The sequence below is a fragment of the Topomyia yanbarensis genome, chromosome 1, assembly GCF_030247195.1.
Source record: "Topomyia yanbarensis strain Yona2022 chromosome 1, ASM3024719v1, whole genome shotgun sequence".
In the NCBI taxonomy this organism is placed as follows: Eukaryota; Metazoa; Arthropoda; class Insecta; order Diptera; family Culicidae; genus Topomyia; species Topomyia yanbarensis.
Window position 1 is genome coordinate 98,300,915 of NC_080670.1, and position 20,528 is coordinate 98,321,442.

Genomic DNA, 20,528 nt, shown 5'->3' on the forward strand with positions numbered 1-20,528 from the left:
TATAACATTGATTACCACATGATTTCATTAGTAATTTTATAATTTCAGCTTCTTTGCTTTGTTATTAGGCGCCATTTTTTATTTCGATTATAGAGGTTTTAGCCTTAAGGTCATTCGGATCTTATTAAGAGCCAATATAATAACAAAATTGTCTTGAGAATGGTGAAAATCTTCTGTTTGAGCGCAGCTAAAACTCTAATCGAGTACCCCAATTATCGCAACACCATTTGAGCCAATGCGTTGAGCAAAGATGGCAAACACTGCTCTAACCAAAGCTTCAGATGTGTAGGATGATAATAGAAAAAGGGTAAAAATAGGCTTATTACCCTACATGCTCTTTTAAACACGTTTTCAAAAAATAATCAAGTGTCCCCAAATTAGGGATCGAGTCTCCACTAATCAAAGAATTTTCCAGTTTTTTATTGTTTTCCAAAAATGCTCATAGCTCATGTCCAGTATAATATTTCCATGTAATTTTTTTATGATTCTCAGTCAACCCTAGAAACAATATAAAACTACAAAAAATAACTTAGTTTTCGTATCATTCCACGGAGTAGGATTGAAAAATAAAAAAGGGGATCAAGTCTCCTCAGTCTCCCCTACTATTTACTATTATTTATAGTTCAACAAGAGGCAACTACAGGCACGAATCACAGCAAAACGAACACGCACTGATTGGAAAACCCTGACATCATTGAACCAAAACAGAGCAAAATAAAAAAAAACATAGGGCAGGACAGATACTCTGACTGGATAAACTAGGAAAACAATTTTAAGTCCAGTAACGCTTAAGACATGGCTTGAATTTTAATCGAAAAAGAACACCCGCTTAAACTTAAAAAACCTGTGTATTCTCCTATATAGAATACTACGCTGCTGAATAACTACAGAAGCACGTTGTCAGATGCCTTACTTATAAAAAAAACATATAACCGAAATATATATCACATATAACCGAAATATGAAACATATGAAAGCCAATAGATGCTTTACCCTACGCAGCTACAAAGCGCCGTAACAAGTTATAACGCACACGCATGCATAAAAATAAATAATTTTTTTTCAAACGCAACACTCTCAAGCAGCACACATAAGTCGCATCCAGCCGTATTGAATTAAATTCAAACCACCCCACCCACCCACTTTGTAAATCATTCTGTGACACCGCGGTGGCACTAGAAAAATCCGTACACGAAAATGAATAGCGTCTACTGCTTATTGTAGTGTCCAGAGGCTGCAGCCATGGTCTTACCCGATCGACATAAGAACAAAAACTGATTCAAACGTGTACGCGTCTATTTATAAACTAACCGTATATGGTTTAATCACTTAGGTGCGAGTGTGTGCAAATGCTAACGTTGCCGAAAATCGATAGCACTTATTGCATCGCCAGGAGACGATGTTGCTCGTATGGGATAAGAGCAACAACTGATTTAAACGGACTCGCGTCGCTTCTATTTATGACTTTTCGTGTTTGATTGAGCCACTAAGGTACCTAAGGTGTTACTTCTGGGTATAAGAGTCAGGGGAGTGAGGGTAGACAAAGATGGCAGGGAGAGAAAATTATTTCAGTTTCAGGCATCGTGAGATCAACGGATGGATTACAAACTCGGGTGGCCTTCATCAGGGGAATCATGTACTGGGACGCCGGGTGGTCCTCCTCAAGATGGCAGGGGTTTTTCCAGACGATTTCGTAGTACGGCTCAGATGTGGATCGGCTACATTTCGAGTTAAGCATGTTGTGTTCGTGCCGTAGGTCCCGTGTTTGTTGGCTCATTCGATACAGGTGGAAGAGGGTTCTGAGAATGATAAGGAAAATAAGAAGGGGCAGTTAGACTTGTATATTGATGGTTTTCACAAAGGTGTATATAAGGGACATATAGAGGACATCGTGGCTTGCCAGCACATCTCGAACCGGGACGTTGGTTGGTCTTCCTCGGGCCCGCAGGATATCCATTAACCGAGACCTGGCGGAACTGTACTCGGTGAACGCCCAGACAATGTGCTCAATGTCGTGATAGCCGTCGCCACAAGCGCAGATACCACTATCCACGAGCCCAATACGCCGGAGATGCGCATCCAGCGTGTAATGGTTCGCCATGAGTCGGGACATCACACGAATGAAGTCACGACCCACATCCATCCCCTTGAACCAAGGTTTCGTCGATACCTTAGGGATTATCGAATGTAGCCACTTTCCCAGCTCCCCACTGCTCCACGAAGTTTTCCAACTTTCGAGGGTTCTCTGATGAGTAATACTGAAAAATTCGCTGAAGCAAATTGGTCTTTCGTAAACGTCTCCTTCTAAGGCACCCACCTTAGTTAAGGAGTCTGCCTTCTCATTGCCCGGAATGGAGCAATGAGAAGGGACCAAGGTAATCTGGAAAGAGTTGTCAGATAAAGCACTCAGTAGCTCCCGTATTTTCCCCAAAAAATACGAGGAGTGCTTTCCATGTTTCATCGAGCGAATAGCGTCAATGGAACTGAGGCTATCCGAAACGATGAAGTAATGGCCTGCGGGTAATGTTTCAATGACTCCAAGGGTATACTGAATGGCAGCTAGTTCTGCGGCGTAAACTGAAGCAGGGTCACTGAGTTTGTAGGAGGCGGTGAACTTTTGATTGAAAATACCGAAGCCAGTGGACCCTTCGAGGTTTGATCCGTCAGTATAAAACATCTTAGAACAGTCGACTTCTCAGAATTTATTATAAAAAAATGTTTGGAACCACTTGTGGGCGTATGTGGTCCGGAATTCCACTAATCTCGGCCTTCATGGATGTGTCGAAGAAAACAGTAGATTCAGAAGTATTTATGAAATGCACACGGTTGGGATTGTAAGAAGAAGGGTTAATATTCTGCGCCATGTAGTCAAAGTACAGGGACATGAAACGGGTCTGAGAATTGAGCTCAACAAGCCTTTCGAAATTTTCAATCACGACCGGGTTCAAGATATCGCATCGAATGAGCAATCGATATGAGAGTTCCCAAAATCGATTTTTCAACGGGAGAACGCCCGACAGCACTTCGAGACTCATCGTTTGGGTCGACTGCATGCACCCTAAGGCGATACTGAATTCTTTCGAGTTTGATGAAATGTATGTTCGCGGCGGAGCGAAAGCAGAAGCATCCGTATTCCATTACCGACAGTATCGTTGTTTGATACAACCTGATTAGGTCTCCTGGGTGGGCACCCCACCATATTCCGGTTATTGTACGAAGAAAGTTGATCCTTTGCTGGCATTTCTGTTTCAGATACCGAATATGGCATCCCCAAGTACCTTTCGAGTCGAACCAGACCCCTAGAAATTTTACTGTGAAGACCTAAGCGATAGTTTGACCCATTAATAGAAGCTGTAGTTGTGCTGGTTCACGCTTCCTTGAAAATACAACTAGCTCAGTTTTCTCCGTGGAGAATTCGATACCCAGCTTAATAGCCCAAGCAGACAAATTGTCCAAGGTATTCTGTAATGGTCCTTGTCGATCGACAGCTTTGGGTCCCGTAACAGACACCACGCCATCGTCTGCAAGTTGCCTTAACGTGCAGGAATTGTCAAGACATTCATCAATGTTGTTGACGTAGAAATTGTATAACAGGGGCCTTAGACATGAGCCCTGGGGAAGGCCCATGTAGCTAAATCGTGATGTCGATAAGTCACCATGCGAAAAATGCATGTGCTTTTCCGACAACAAGTTTAGTAAAAAGTTGTTTAAAGTCGCTGAAAGACCATGCTGGTGCAGCTTCTCGGAAAGAATGTTGATCGAAACTGAATCAAAAGCCCCCTTAATATCTAGGAACACTGATGCCATCTGCTCTTTGCTAGCATAGGCCATTTGAATTTCAGTTGAGAGCAACGCAAGTTCGTCTCTTTGCCTTTGCGAAAGCCAAATTGTGTATCTGACAGTAAGCCATTTGCTTCGACCCAATTGTCGAGGCGGGATAGGATCATTTTCTCGAACAACTTCCGGATACAGGATAGCATTGCGATCGGACGGTACGAATTGTGGTCGGAGGCTGGTTTTCCTGGTTTTTGGATGGCGATGACCTTCACTTGTCTCCAATCGAGTGGGACAATGTTAGCCTCGAGAAACTTATTAAATAAGTTCAACAAGCGTCTCTTGGCAGAGTCAGGCAGATTCTTCAACAAGTTGAATTTGATTCTGTCTGGCCCCGGAGCTTTATTGTTACACGACAAGAGAGCAAGTGTGAACTCCACCATCGAAAAAGGTGTTTCGTCCGCGCTATCGTGAGGAGACGCGGCGTGGTAAATCTTCTGTGCCGGGGCGGAATCCGGACAAACCTTCTTGGCGAAATCGAATATCCAACGGTTTGAATATTCTGCACTCTCGTTAGTACTGTTTCGGTTTCGCAAACGCCGGGCCGTGCCCCAAAGAGTGCTCATCGATGTTTCTCTCGTTAGTCCGTCAACGAACCGGCGCCAGTAACTACGTTTCTTGGCTTTCATCAAACTCTTCATTCGCGTTTCTAACGTCGCATATTGTCGATAGCTAGCGGGTAACCCGTCGTCCCGGAAGGTCTTACACGCGGCGGCCTTCTCCGCGTACACGTCTGAGCACTCTTTGTCCCACCACGGATTAGCGTTTTTTTATGTTCGCGCCGGGTACTGGCATAGTCTGAGCTTGATTCGCGCTGTCGAGAATCAAGCCAGCCAAAAAGCTGTACTCTTCCTCCGGAGGAAGTTCTTGGGTAGATTCGATGTTGTCGGATATCGCGGCAGCATAGCTCTTCCAATCGATATTTCGTGTGAGGTCATACGAAATATTGATTGATTTCAATGGCCTTGAACCGTTATTGATTGAGACTACAATCGGCAGATGGTCGCTGCCGTGGGGATCAGGAATTACCTTCCACGTGCAATTTAACCGCAACGATGTTGAGCAAAGGGACAAGTCTAAGGCGCTCGGGCGCGCTGGAGGAGCAGGAATCCGTGTCATTTCACCCGTGTTTAAAATTGTCAAATTGAAGTTATCGCAAAGATCCTGAATTAAGGAAGACCGGTTATCATCATAGAGGCAACCCCATGCTGTACCGTGAGAGTTAAAGTCTCCTAAAACTAGTCGCGGTGCTGGCAGGGATTCTAAGATATCTTGTAGCCGTCGGTGCCCGACCGCGGTGTTGGGGGGAATATATATGGAAGCTATGCAACGGCTTTTGCCTTTGGTTGTTACTTGACAAGCGACAACTTCAATACCTGTTATCGAGGGAAGGTTAATTCTGTAGAAGGAATAGCACTTTTTGATCCCCAAAAGCACTCCTCCATAGGGGGTGTCTCGATCCAGGCGAATAATATTAAAGTCGTGGAAGTTGAGATCTATGTCGGAAGTAAACCATGTTTCACATAATGCAAATGCATCGCAACTCAAATTATTTATTAAAATTTTGAAGGAATCGATTTTCGGGATGATACTTCTGCAATTCCACTGTAGAACAGTGATCAAATCCGTGACCTCGTTCGATGAGTTAGCCATCGAAGGATACAATCGCTGAGAGGAGGGGCCATTTAGCAGTCAACTGCTTCAAAAATGTTCTCACTGTAGGGAGAAAAGCTAACATAAGACTTTTAATAGGATCAGTAATATTGAAAGTTTTTATTATCCAGTCCACTATGTCCGAGAGTTTCATAATTCCAGTGCAGTGATTACTCTCGAACTGAAACAAAGGAACACTTGGGATTTTTGATGTTCCTGGAAGTGCTGGGAACTCCTTCTCTGAGCTTAATCCTCCGAGACCAGGAGCTAATTGCTTCGGTTTGGTTGCAACACTTCCAATAGATGTCACTTTCGGAGCCCCGTCAAGGGACACCTTCTGGCCTTTACAAGGAACTTTACGAGAGGAAATGTTCCTCCTCTTCCTATAAATTCTAGGCACCCTAGTAGATGTTCCCTCTTGTGGATTACCAGCCTCGCCCTCGTCAGGAGGCAAGTGAGTATAGATGTTTGCTGAGGATGGTGGCGTAGCATTCTTTAACATTTCTGCGAAAGAATGTTTGGATCGTCCCGCAAGGGAACGTTTCAGTTTATCCCCGCGTAGTTTGTACGCGGGACATGCCGAGATATCATGCAGACTCTCCGCACAGTAAGGACACTTTTCGGCTTGCTTACTGCACGAATCATCTAGATGATTCTCCCCACATTTTCCACAGCGGGCCTTATTGCTACAATGGGTGGCTGTGTGACCCAGTTGTTTACACTTTGTGCAATTCATGACCCGCGGCACAAACAGACGCACAGGCAGACGAACCTTGTGCAAGAGGACGAAATTTGGCAAAGCGGTACCAGCGAAGGTCACCCGATAAGAGTTTGACTGGGGATATGTTTTTGAACCATCCCCCGCAACTACTACTGAGTGCAAACGTTTGCACTCAAGTATTTTGACTGGCTGAAGTAAGCGGTCTCTGAAACGGCCAACTCCGTACTTCAGCAGATCCTCGCACGTCAAACTCTCATCGGTTACGACGCCTTCGGATTGTACTTTTATAGCTGGAATATACACGTTGTAATCCCGCGTAAAGTGCTCACAGCAAGCAATATCGTTTGCCTGCTTTGAGTTGGCTAGCAACACCCTTATCTTGTCCGAGCGGACCTTTGAAATTTCGGTCACAGCCGAGAACCGTTCCGTCAGGTCTCTAGAAATCTGAAGAAGATTCAGTGATTTAGTCTTGGGCCGAAAGAAGACCACAAACGGACCAGTTGAGAGTTCTGGATAGCATTTGGGCCGGGGGGAGCCTTAGAAGTTGAGCCCGATTCAACTTCCATTTGACCATCCGGAGAGGGAATCATAGAAAACGTCAACGCACGGGGTCAGCGCCCGCGCAGACGGAAGAAAGCAATAAATGTGTTACAAAAGACAAAAACCACTTAGCTTTAAACTGGTGTCCAACGACGAACCGATCCAGCTTATACAGCTGGCTATTGTTTAATCCTCACACGCGAACAAAAGACTGAGGACCGAACCGAACTGGAAAAATAACCTTGAATGCGGATTAACACTATTCTTTATCGCCTCACACAGCACTACGGACTAGAAAAAACAACCTCTGTTTCGATGGAGAGCTCGAAAACGAATGTCCTGGAATTTTGCTCTGCAAGAACTTGATTGTAGCGGCTGCGGTGTGGCAAGGTGCACCGTCTTGTAGAAAATAGAAGTTTTTCGGATCTTTTTTCTGCATTTGTGGACAGTGTCTATTGAACAGACAATGTGGGCCAAAATCCAACGGTAGCGTGCGCCGTTGATGGTTTGTACGGCATCTTGTATCGTACGAGTAGTCTAGCAAGGCTATCGTCTATCTTGCTATTTTACTCGACGGATCTTTAATGAAGTTTAGGGCACATGTAAATGGCTTATGGTTCGTGTACAAGGTATTTTTTTTCAATATAATGCGGGCTGAAATATTTGGTGACCAAATATATAACAAGGAGCTCTTTCTGTATCGTAGAATAGTTCTTCTCACTTTTGTTCAAAGTCCTAGATGCATAAGCAATTGATCGATCACTGCCTATACGGCCTTGTGATAGGACCTCGCCTTTCCAGGGCCGGGTAGTATGGGTAGTACTACCCACTCGAAAATAACCGAGAAGGTAAATAACCACTCGAATGTTTGGAACAAACTAAAACCTGATATTAACCGCATATGTGTCTTGCGCACAAAATGCATGCGTCTGAAATTCTCGATGCGCAAACAGTTCATTTTTTATTCAGATACAAATTTCTTTGCTTTACAATTTAAATTTCTGTTACCATGTTTTAATTGCCGAAAGGTTCTACTGTATCGATTTTGTTGGCTATTTCGGCAAATCTACCGGCGGTGGCGGTAAGAAATGATGATGAGTTATGTTCTATCTACGACTATGCGGTAGACTTAGGTGGAAAGTCCAACTACTACCAGAAAAAGCCAAATAATTCATCACATTTCTTTTTGATCATCCCCATATGAGCCTGCCTAGTCCTAGTTTTCCGTTCTACGTTTATAACTGATTCGCTCTAAAAAATCTATCAGTCTTTCAATTTTATTGCTTTCGTTTTTCTTAGTCTAAAACTTGCCGAAAATAGCCAACAAAATCGATACAGTAGAACCTTGCGGCAATTACAACATAGTAACAAAGAATTAAGGGCAATTTTTGCGTTACGTAGCGCAAAGCGGTTTTGGATAATTTATTTTGATTTGCCAAAAATGGCGGAAAGTGATGTGTATGTATCCGTTGATAGAACGACGGTACGGTGTAGTATATGTGTTTTTGTTTTTAAGTGAAGAATTCCAACCCACCGTAACTGTCATCGGTGCCAGAGAATATATGTTGTGTGGCGGTTTGTTTACAACCGTCGGGAACTGATGGTAGCTTTTGGAAAACTCCTAAGTGAATAATGTGTGTGTGTGTGGGTGTTTTATTTTTATAGTAAGGTTAAAAAAGCTTCAAAAGCCTGGCCTGTAGTGTATTGGCACTGTGTGGGACTCACGACTCACGTTCGTACCTAACCACTAAAAACATTCCTTACTTTTTACGCCCTTCTTCCCACGGAACTACGTCATCGTATTACTTCGTGGGGGGGGGGGGGGGGGGGGGGTTGTTGTGCTTTCGTCGCACCTCTTTCTTCTGCTTTATCTCAGAGCCTCGCTTGGTTCATGGAGTTGCTCGACCTATAAGCTTTGATTTAACTCTCGACTCTTCTCTAGCTTGCTGTCTCCATCTATCTACGTCGCCGTTTAGCTCTCGTTAAGACTCGTTAAGCTCCCCTTTTCGTCACGATTCTGTTGGGTAGTCCACGGCGGCGAATCTACCCTACCGTGAATTCCCCGGCGGCAGATTGCTCCCGACCCGATGTACCTTTCTGTGAGCCATTTAGTTCCCCGCTTCGTCGACTCGGTCTAGTCCCCGGCGGCGTAGCTAGTCTACTCAACGGGCCAGCCAGTAGGTACTGAGGTCCATCCAGCGATTCCGGGTGGAGCGTTGCTTCCGCTTCACTGGCGCCTCAACGACCCACTGCCAGCTATTCGGCACGTTCTACTCGGTCTAATCCCTGACGGTGGATCTAGCCTACTCTCGAGCTACCCGGTAGGATGTCGAGGTCGGTCCGGCGATTCCGGTGAAGCCTGACGTCCGGTTCACTGGCGCCCCGACGACCCTTGATTGTAGCGGCTGTGGTGTGGCAAGGTGCACCGTCTTGTAGAAAATAGAAGTTTTTCGGATCTTTTTTCTGCATTTGTGGACAGTGTCTATTGAACAGACAATGTGGGCCAAAATCCAACGGTAGCGTGCGCCGTTGATGGTTTGTACGGCATCTTGTATCGTACGAGTAGTCTAGCAAGGCTATCGTCTATCTTGCTATTTTACTCGACGGATCTTTAATGAAGTTTAGGGCACATGTAAATGGCTTATGGTTCGTGTACAAGGTATTTTTTTTCAATATAATGCGGGCTGAAATATTTGGTGACCAAATATATAACAAGGAGCTCTTTCTGTATCGTAGAATAGTTCTTCTCACTTTTGTTCAAAGTCCTAGATGCATAAGCAATTGATCGATCACTGCCTATACGGCCTTGTGATAGGACCTCGCCTTTCCAGGGCCGGCGGATCACATGGGTAGTATGGGTAGTACTACCCACTCGAAAATAACCGAGAAGGTAAATAACCACTCGAATGTTTGGAACAAACTAAAACCTGATATTAACCGCATATGTGTCTTGCGCACAAAATGCATGCGTCTGAAATTCTCGATGCGCAAACAGTTCATTTTTTATTCAGATACAAATTTCTTTGCTTTACAATTTAAATTTCTGTTACCATGTTTTAATTGCCGAAAGGTTCTACTGTATCGATTTTGTTGGCTATTTCGGCAAATCTACCGGCGGTGGCGGTAAGAAATGATGATGAGTTATGTTCTATCTACGACTATGCGGTAGACTTAGGTGGAAAGTCCAACTACTACCAGAAAAAGCCAAATAATTCATCACATTTCTTTTTGATCATCCCCATATGAGCCTGCCTAGTCCTAGTTTTCCGTTCTACGTTTATAACTGATTCGCTCTAAAAAATCTATCAGTCTTTCAATTTTATTGCTTTCGTTTTTCTTAGTCTAAAACTTGCCGAAAATAGCCAACAAAATCGATACAGTAGAACCTTGCGGCAATTACAACATAGTAACAAAGAATTAAGGGCAATTTTTGCGTTACGTAGCGCAAAGCGGTTTTGAATAATTTATTTTGATTTGCCAAAAATGGCGGAAAGTGATGTGTATGTATCCGTTGATAGAACGACGGTACGGTGTAGTATATGTGTTTTTGTTTTTAAGTGAAGAATTCCAACCCACCGTAACTGTCATCGGTGCCAGAGAATATATGTTGTGTGGAGGTTTGTTTACAACCGTCGGGAACTGATGGTAGCTTTTGGAAAACTCCTAAGTGAATAATATGTGTGTGTGTGGGTGTTTTATTTTTATAGTAAGGTTAAAAAAGCTTCAAAAGCCTGGCCTGTAGTGTATTGGCACTGTGTGGGACTCACGACTCACGTTCGTACCTAACCACTAAAAACATTCCTTACTTTTTACGCCCTTCTTCCCACGGAACTACGTCATCGTATTACTTCGTGGGGGGGGGGGGTTGTTGTGCTTTCGTCGCACCTCTTTCTTCTGCTCTATCTCAGAGCCTCGCTTGGTTCATGGAGTTGCTCGACCTATAAGCTTTGATTTAACTCTTGACTCTTCTCTAGCTTGCTGTCTCCATCTATCTACGTCGCCGTTTAGCTCTCGTTAAGACTCGTTAAGCTCCCCTTTTCGTCACGATTCTGTTGGGTAGTCCACGGCGGCGAATCTACCCTACCGTGAATTCCCCGGCGGCAGATTGCTCCCGACCCGATGTACCTTTCTGTGAGCCATTTAGTTCCCCGCTTCGTCGACTCGGTCTAGTCCCCGGCGGCGTAGCTAGTCTACTCAACGGGCCAGCCAGTAGGTACTGAGGTCCATCCAGCGATTCCGGGTGGAGCGTTGCTTCCGGTTCACTGGCGCCTCAACGACCCACTGCCAGCTATTCGACACGTTCTACTCGGTCTAATCCCCGACGGTGGATCTAGCCTACTCTCGAGCTACCCGGTAGGATGTCGAGGTCGGTCCGGCGATTCCGGTGAAGCCTGACGTCCGGTTCACTGGCGCCCCGACGACCCTTGATTGTAGCGGCTGTGGTGTGGCAAGGTGCACCGTCTTGTAGAAAATAGAAGTTTTTCGGATCTTTTTTCTGCATTTGTGGACAGTGTCTATTGAACAGACAATGTGGGCCAAAATCCAACGGTAGCGTGCGCCGTTGATGGTTTGTACGGCATCTTGTATCGTACGAGTAGTCTAGCAAGGCTATCGTCTATCTTGCTATTTTACTCGACGGATCTTTAATGAAGTTTAGGGCACATGTAAATGGCTTATGGTTCGTGTACAAGGTATTTTTTTTTTCAATATAATGCGGGCTGAAATATTTGGTGACCAAATATATAACAAGGAGCTCTTTCTGTATCGTAGAATAGTTCTTCTCACTTTTGTTCAAAGTCCTAGATGCATAAGCAATTGATCGATCACTGCCTATACGGCCTTGTGATAGGACCTCGCCTTTCCAGGGCCGGCGGATCACATGGGTAGTATGGGTAGTACTACCCACTCGAAAATAACCGAGAAGGTAAATAACCACTCGAATGTTTGGAACAAACTAAAACCTGATATTAACCGCATATGTGTCTTGCGCACAAAATGCATGCGTCTGAAATTCTCGATGCGCAAACAGTTCATTTTTTATTCAGATACAAATTTCTTTGCTTTACAATTTAAATTTCTGTTACCATGTTTTAATTGCCGAAAGGTTCTACTGTATCGATTTTGTTGGCTATTTCGGCAAATCTACCGGCGGTGGCGGTAAGAAATGATGATGAGTTATGTTCTATCTACGACTATGCGGTAGACTTAGGTGGAAAGTCCAACTACTACCAGAAAAAGCCAAATAATTCATCACATTTCTTTTTGATCATCCCCATATGAGCCTGCCTAGTCCTAGTTTTCCGTTCTACGTTTATAACTGATTCGCTCTAAAAAATCTATCAGTCTTTCAATTTTATTGCTTTCGTTTTTCTTAGTCTAAAACTTGCCGAAAATAGCCAACAAAATCGATACAGTAGAACCTTGCGGCAATTACAACATAGTAACAAAGAATTAAGGGCAATTTTTGCGTTACGTAGCGCAAAGCGGTTTTGGATAATTTATTTTGATTTGCCAAAAATGGCGGAAAGTGATGTGTATGTATCCGTTGATAGAACGACGGTACGGTGTAGTATATGTGTTTTTGTTTTTAAGTGAAGAATTCCAACCCACCGTAACTGTCATCGGTGCCAGAGAATATATGTTGTGTGGAGGTTTGTTTACAACCGTCGGGAACTGATGGTAGCTTTTGGAAAACTCCTAAGTGAATAATGTGTGTGTGTGTGGGTGTTTTATTTTTATAGTAAGGTTAAAAAAGCTTCAAAAGCCTGGCCTGTAGTGTATTGGCACTGTGTGGGACTCACGACTCACGTTCGTACCTAACCACTAAAAACATTCCTTACTTTTTACGCCCTTCTTCCCACGGAACTACGTCATCGTATTACTTCGTGGGGGGGGGGGGGTTGTTGTGCTTTCGTCGCACCTCTTTCTTCTGCTCTATCTCAGAGCCTCGCTTGGTTCATGGAGTTGCTCGACCTATAAGCTTTGATTTAACTCTTGACTCTTCTCTAGCTTGCTGTCTCCATCTATCTACGTCGCCGTTTAGCTCTCGTTAAGACTCGTTAAGCTCCCCTTTTCGTCACGATTCTGTTGGGTAGTCCACGGCGGCGAATCTACCCTACCGTGAATTCCCCGGCGGCAGATTGCTCCCGACCCGATGTACCTTTCTGTGAGCCATTTAGTTCCCCGCTTCGTCGACTCGGTCTAGTCCCCGGCGGCGTAGCTAGTCTACTCAACGGGCCAGCCAGTAGGTACTGAGGTCCATCCAGCGATTCCGGGTGGAGCGTTGCTTCCGGTTCACTGGCGCCTCAACGACCCACTGCCAGCTATTCGACACGTTCTACTCGGTCTAATCCCCGACGGTGGATCTAGCCTACTCTCGAGCTACCCGGTAGGATGTCGAGGTCGGTCCGGCGATTCCGGTGAAGCCTGACGTCCGGTTCACTGGCGCCCCGACGACCCTAACCTAGTGCTATATCGCGTACTACTCAACTGGTCCCCGGTGATGGACCTAGTCTACACCGTCGGAGAGTTCCCCGGCGGAGGAATTTCTCCCGAAACCCAATTTGTGGGTTCCCGTCGGCGTTCTAGCCAGTGGTGCTACTTTGTTGGTCCCTTCGCCACTTCCTCTGCAGCTCGGAGAGTATACTCGTAACCACTCTGTTGACAGCGTGCCAGATACGCTCGTCGCGGCACATCTCTTCGACGATATTGTCCACTGTCACACCAGGCATACCCCTTCGGACTTCCTCGAATCTAGGGCATTCGAAGATTACATGTTCCGGCGTCTCTTGCACGCTCACACATTCCGGGCAAAGGGGTGAAGAAGAGTGTCCAAACCGATGCAGGTACTTCCGGAAGCATCCGTGCCCTGACAAAAACTGCGTCAAATGGAAGTTCACCTCTCCATGTTTTCTATGTAGTCAAGCAGACACATTTGGGATGAGTCGATGTGTCCACCTTCCTTTCTCTGCGTTGTCCCACTTTTGCTGTCACTTAGCCAACGAGTCCACTCGGACCAGTCTCCTTGCATTACGTTCATTTCTCCGCTGGTAGCATTCCACGTCCTCAGCCAGAGTGATGCAGATGGGAATCATCCCGGCAATTACACATACTGCCACCGACGATATCGTTCTGTACGCACTCGCGACACGAACAGCCATTAGGCGAAACGTGCTTGTCAACTTCGTCCGGTTCCGCTTTGAGTTCAGCGCAGCAGCCCAGGCCGGTACTCCATACATCAGTATTGAGGATGAGACACCCACCAGGAGACGTCTCGTGCTGCCTCTTGCTCCTCCGTTAGTTGTCCTCGCAGCCTTCTCACATACATAGTCGACATGGCTGTTGTAATTTAACCGATCGTCGACCATTACACCCAGGTGCTTCAGAGCATGCATCGATGGGATGGAATGTCCCCCGACGCTGATCTGGACACGCTGGATTTTTTTACAGTTCCTGACCAGCACTACCTCAGTCTTGTGATGAGCCAGCTGCAACTTGACTTCAGCCATCCAGGTTTCCACGATGTCTACTGTCTCTGTCGTCACCATCTCCACCTCCTCAAGGGTCTTGCCGGTTATCGTCAGGACAACATCATCTGCAAAACCGACGATCTCAACTCCTCTCGGCAGTTACAGTGTTAACACTCCGTTGTACAGTATATTCCAGAGCGTTGGGCCTAGTGTGGAGCCCTGAGGTACTCCCACTGTGACCGTAATCAACCTCTTCCCGATCTTCGTTTCGTAGACCAGTACTCGGTTCTGGAAGAAACTTTCCAGAATCTTGCACAGATAGTCCGGAACCCGCATTCTGTGCAGCGTTGCGGCGATGCCCCCCCCCCAGCTAGCACTGTTGAACGCGTTCTTCATGTCGATCGTGACAACGGCGCAGTAGCGGTTTCCCCTTCTCTTTTGCTTCGACGCTTTCTCCGCGCTCTCGATGACTATGCGGATGGCGTCCACTGTCGATATCCCTTTCCGGAACCCGAACTGCCTCTGCGATAGTCCGTTCTCACTTTCAGCGTAGGTCGTCAGCCTGTTGAGGATGACCCTTTCCAGAAGTGCACCGAGAGTATCCAGCAGGCATATAGCCCGATACGATGTTGGATCTCCTGGTGGTTTCCCTGGTATTGGCAGCAACCACCAGCTTCTGGATCTTCCATCTATCCGGGAAGTAGCCTTCGTCCAGGCATTTCTGTAGGACTATCCTGAACATGTCCGGAAACGCCAGGATCGCAGTCTTCAGTGCCACGTTGAGGATGCCACCCGGTCCGGGAGCTTTCTTCCCTTTCAGCCCTTTTGCCACAAAAAGGAGCTCGTCGTTACAAACTTGATTGTCACCAGCATTTCCACCGTCTGCATCAACGTATGGTGTAGGCGGCCATATGGTTGGGTCGTGCTTCGTGAAATGACCCTCCACGATAATTTTTAGTTTGTCAGCGCAAATTTCGGCTGGCATCATTGGACCCTTGATCCTGGCTATAACGACACGATATACATTGCCCCAAGGGTTAGCATCTACTTCTCTGCACAACTCCTTGTAGCAGGTGGACTTGCTTAGCACTATCTCGCGTTTAAAATTAGCCCTGGCCACCCGGAATGTTACTTTACACTCTTCCCTGACTGCCACTGATCTTGCTCTTTTAACGCGCCTTCTGGCTTTTAGACAGGCAGCCCGGAGGATGCTGAGCCGTTCGTTCCACCAGGACGCCGGACGCCGGTAGTTCCACGGCTCCATTTTCCTCGGCATTGTTACATCGCACGCCCTCGCTACTGTTTCCGCAAGCTCATCGGCGCTCGAAATTGGAGTGTCGCTGTCAGCACGAAGTGTTTCCACAAAAAGGTCCTTGTCGAAGTCCTTTTTTATATATTATTTTCTATTTGATTATATTGTTTTGTTTGCATTACATTTCTAATTTAGTATATTGGGTGTTCAGCCACAAGTGGTGACTTTTCATTCCTATTGTTTACATGATTCAGTTAATTATTATTAAGTTATAATATGTTTTCGCAGTTAAGTATTTTTTTCAGTAGGATGTTTTAAACCTACTTGTCTTCTGAATAAGGAGTTAAACAAATCTTATAAACTATAAAGAGAGCTAATCGTTGCAATTGAAGATTGCAACGATTTTTGTCGGAAGTGGTTTATAGTACTGTTCGTCATAATTTCAAATGTTTCTGTGCAACTCATTTGTGCTAAACCAGGGAGGACGCTTCAAAATCATTTTCAGAATTTTATTCTGAATCCTTTGAAGCGTTTTCTTCCTAATAGCACAACAACTTGCCCAAATTGACACTGCATATAGCATTTGCCAGTCTAAATATTTGTTTATAAATTACTAGTTAATAGAGACTAGAATTCCTGTTTATAAGAGGGTATAACTATTTTATATATTTGTTGCATTTTGTTTGGATTCCTTCAATGTGATCCTTAAAAGTGAGTTTTTTATCGTAAATCCAACCCAAGTATTTAAATTTATCTGACGACGTTAAATTCAAACCATTAAATTTAATAATATGGTTATTATTTGGTTTAAGAGAAGAAGTTCTTGGCTTATGCGGAAACACAATCAATTGTGTTGTCGAAGTCCTTTATTTTCCACTTCCGCTCGCCAGTCCTCACTCTCCGCGTTACAATACACGGCCCAAGCGTTAAAGTTTTCTCCTATAACAATCGGTGTTCGTCCGACTAACGAGTCAGTTAGTGCTTCCAGCATCCAGTTGTACTCCTCTGGTGTCCACCTTGGGGGAACGTAGCAGCTACAGACGAATATGCCGTTGATCCTGGCGATCACGAAGCCTTCGTGTGTGTTATCCAACACCTCTTGAACAGGGAAACCGCCCATTACTTGTATTGCAGCCATCGCAGCACTATCCACAACCCAGTTACCGTTATCGTGGGGAACAAGTTACGGCTCTGCAATAAAGTCATCAACATCAGCAGGACCAGCAGGACCAGCAGGACCAGATGGTATTCCTTCGATTATACTGAAAAGATGCGCAAGCGCATTGTGTACGCCTTTAAGGCTAATTTTCAATCAATCGCTGTTGCAATCGGCGTTTCCCGTGTGTTGAAAAAAAAACAGTTGTGTTTCCCGTTTTTAAAAAAGGTGATAAGCAAAATGTTGCGAACTATCGTGGCATAACCTCACTCTGCGCTGGATCAAAGTTATTTGAGATATTAGTAGAAAACGTGCTGTTTCGTGAGACCAAACATACACATCGAAGGATCAACATGGCTTTTTTCAGGCAGATTGACAACTACTAATCTAGCCCAATTCACTTCGCCTTGTATTAAATATATTGAAACTGGATCTCAGGCCGATACTGTATACACGAATCTCAAGGCTGCATTCGATCGTGTAGATCACGCTCTTCTACTGGCAAAGATAAAGCGGCTGGGTGCTTCGTCAAAATTCACAGGGTGGCTTAAATCATATCTCGTAAATCGTTCTCTATCTGTAAAATTAGGAAATAACGAGTCATACAGCTTCATAAACTTGTCGGGAGTACCTCAAGGGAGCAATCTAGGACCTTTGCTTTTTTCGTTGTTCTTCAATGGCGTTTGCTATGTTATACCTCCAGGGTGTAAACTTATATACGATGATGTTCTCAAACTATTTCTCATTGTGCGGTCAATAGAAGATTGCTGCTAGATGCTTTTTGTAATTGGTGTAGTCGCATCTTACTGGCTCTCAGCGTGGTCAAACGTTCCATAATATCTTTTACTCGCAGAAAACATCCAATACTCTGGAGCTACACCATCTCAGGGGAATCGCTAGAGAGAATGATAGTTATCAGAGACCTCGGAGTACTCCTGGACTCACAACTGACATTCAGAAATCATTACTCTCATGTTATAGCACAGGCAAATAGAAATCTCGGCTTCATTATAAGAATCGCCAAAGAATTCACTGATCCGTATTGTTTACGGGCACTCCATTTTCACTAGTTCGATCTGTCCTGGAAGCTTCAGCACCCATTTGGTGTCCTTATACGAGCATTTGGATCAACCGAATAGAAGCAGTGCAGTCAAGATTTCTCCGTTTTGCTCTTAGAACTCTCTCAAGGCGTAACCCAGCAGAGCTACCACCGTACATCGATCGCTGTCGTCTGCTCGATATGGAAACCCTAGCGAAAAGGCGGAACACATTTAGAGCAGTATTTGTTGGGAAGATATTAACTGGTCAAATAGATGCTCCAGATATTCTCTCACAAATAAATATCAATGAGCCCCCTAGAAATCTCAGATCACATAACTTCTTAAGACTAGAATTTCAGCGCACAGAGTACAGTCAGAACGAACCCATTAGGGCGATGCGTAATGTTTTTAATAGTGATTATGACCATTTTGACTTTTCTGTATCTTGTGATGTCTACAAAAATAGACTAAGAAGGTTGACTTAGATTTTAAGATTCCATTTTTGTAATATTTGTAATTTTTGTTCTTGCTATACTGTGTACTATGTGATTATGTTTAATTGTAGTGTAAAATCATTGTAATCAACTGTGAAAAATTTGAAAAGATGATGGGTTTTTACGCCCATTTGCTTCTGAAGTAAATCCTGAAATGGGCTTTTTCCATTCTAGAAACACTTCATGTAGACCAACACAGTTCAGATGAAAAATAAGAATAAATAAAATATCGAAAATATCGAATAATTGCAACGTCGCATTTCGTTCCGTTGTCGACTGCCACAACAGCTGCTGTGCAATGTCGCAATAATTGAGATTAAGCTGGGTTATCACCATCATCATCATTGGCCTGCCTTCGCCTTTAAGTACGCAGGGCATTTGAAGCCTCCCGTCATGTGGTCGTTTCCGTCTTGCGGTTTGCAGATCCAGCACCTTGGTTGTTTCTGCAGTCCCTAGCAACATGCCCCTTTTTCCGCATTTTCTGTACAATGTAGACCTGTCGTGGCCCTTGAAGTTCCTCGCCAGGTGTCCGAGGTCAAAGCATCTGAAGCATCGCTCCATCTGCTTGGAAACTCGCGAAGTGACTCTCAGCGAACACACCGACCATCCTACTTTTATCTTGACGATCTCCGCCAGCTTGCTGGCAGCGGCCACCGGTAGTCTAATCGCCGCCGTTTGCGTTCCTCCATACGATTTCCAAATCCGGATCGTCGCTGGTACATCCAGCTTGCATTGCTCGATCAGTGCATGCTTCAGATCTTCAATGGTCGTTATCTCATCTAGATCCTTGCACTCGACTACGGCTTCCTGCGACAGGGCTCTCACGTTCGCTTCGCCTCCCAAAGACTTAGCAAAGAGCTCGCAGTAGGTCGAGCTCTTGACGGAAGGATCCTTCTTCAGCTCGAAGATCATCTCGCCCTTCTGTGTGCGCCTCGTTCTAACGACTTTCTCTCCCAACTCCTTCAGCTCTGGGTTCTCTCTCACTTTCTTGAGAAGAGCAGCGTAGGACTTCGTATCGTTCGCTTCGACGATCAGTGCATCTCCTTTTGGCCTGCTCCGTTTATGCTAATTGATTGTTGTTTCTCCATTTAATTGGGTCCCGACTCCGGGCCGCTATCTCCACTCGCTGCACATAGTTGCCTCTCGCGATCCCATGATTATCTATGCTGCCAAAAAGCAGCAGTGAGGTCATGCAAGGGTTGACACTATCCTTCATGGGGAGTAGTGTTCAGAGCCGGATCAGCATAAATCGGGAATTTTCCAACCGAACCTAGTACCACCAACCAAATGATGACGAGTTTCGAACGTACCCGGAGACCTGCCAGGGTTTTATTGGGACGGAGGCAGCCATGCTGTTAGCCCATTCGCCATTTCGGGTCGGTGTCATCCTTCCTTGCTCAGAAAATAGAACAGCACGCCTGTCAGCCCAAAATCGCCGTCCTATTCAAAATACGTGTCCTGTCCGTTGTCGTTCGCCATAATGTGTATGTATGTGTGTATGTATTTGTGTATGTATGTATGTGTATGTATGTGTGTATGTGCAGACATGTCAACAAAATGTCCACATCGGTTTCTCGGAGATGGCTGAACCGAATCGAACTTAATCGCAAAGAAAGGTACAACATTCCCATCGGCAGCTATTGAATTTAATTTTGATCCGCCATTTGGATCCGGAGATACGAGTTGAAGAGTACGGTTGCATAGAAAATCTTGTTATAATTTGTCCACATCAGTTTCTCGGCATTTTCTGAACCGATTATCACAAACTTAGTCCTAAATGAATGGTACAACGTTTTCATCGGATGCTATTGAATTTTGTGTGGGTTTGACCTCTAGTTCCGGAATTACAGGATGATGAGTACAATCACGCAGAAAATCCCTATTTCAACGGATACTGCAAAGAATATATAAAAACGATTTTTTTTTTCAAAAATGCGTCCGCAACTGCTTGGATTTTTAATTCTAACAGTCATTCAAGGTCTTTTTGGTCGCATTGACCACCATCGCCGGATCCGGCGGCCCAGACGGAAGTATCCAAACTTAGAATAACAATAACATTGGTTTCTCGGAGATGGCTAGACCATTTGACCAAACTTAAATGATAGCTTTTACTATCCCGTAAACTGCTATTAAATTTAATTCTGATCCGACTTACGGTTCCGGTGTTGCGGGTTGTGGCATGTAATCACATTGAAAATTCCGATTCAAAATGATACCTCGAGGAAGGCAAAAAGGTAAATATTTCGCTAAAATGAATATATCTATGTGTCAAACAACTTGCATTAGCCATCCAAAGTCTCGTCGACCGCATTGATTATCACAGAAGGTTCCGGAAGTGCCCCGAAAGAATCGTCACCTATAAAAATTAA

The 20,528-nt window shown here is 44.8% G+C and overlaps 1 protein-coding gene across 3 annotated transcripts in view; it reads right to left on the reverse strand.

Annotated features, from left to right (window-relative positions):
- LOC131682711 (homeobox protein homothorax-like) overlaps nt 1–20,528 on the reverse strand; it is a 904,179-nt gene that overhangs the window by 200,743 nt on the left and 682,908 nt on the right. Inside the window, exon 8 of one of the 3 annotated variants that reach the window (XM_058965417.1) lies at nt 20,427–20,515. The exons of the other annotated variants lie outside the window; for them this stretch is intronic. Coding sequence (XP_058821400.1) covers nt 20,442–20,515 — 74 coding nt within the window. The 3' untranslated portion in view covers nt 20,427–20,441. Of the gene's footprint in view, nt 1–20,426; nt 20,516–20,528 lie in introns of those variants that run through there. 3 annotated transcript variants of the gene reach the window in all.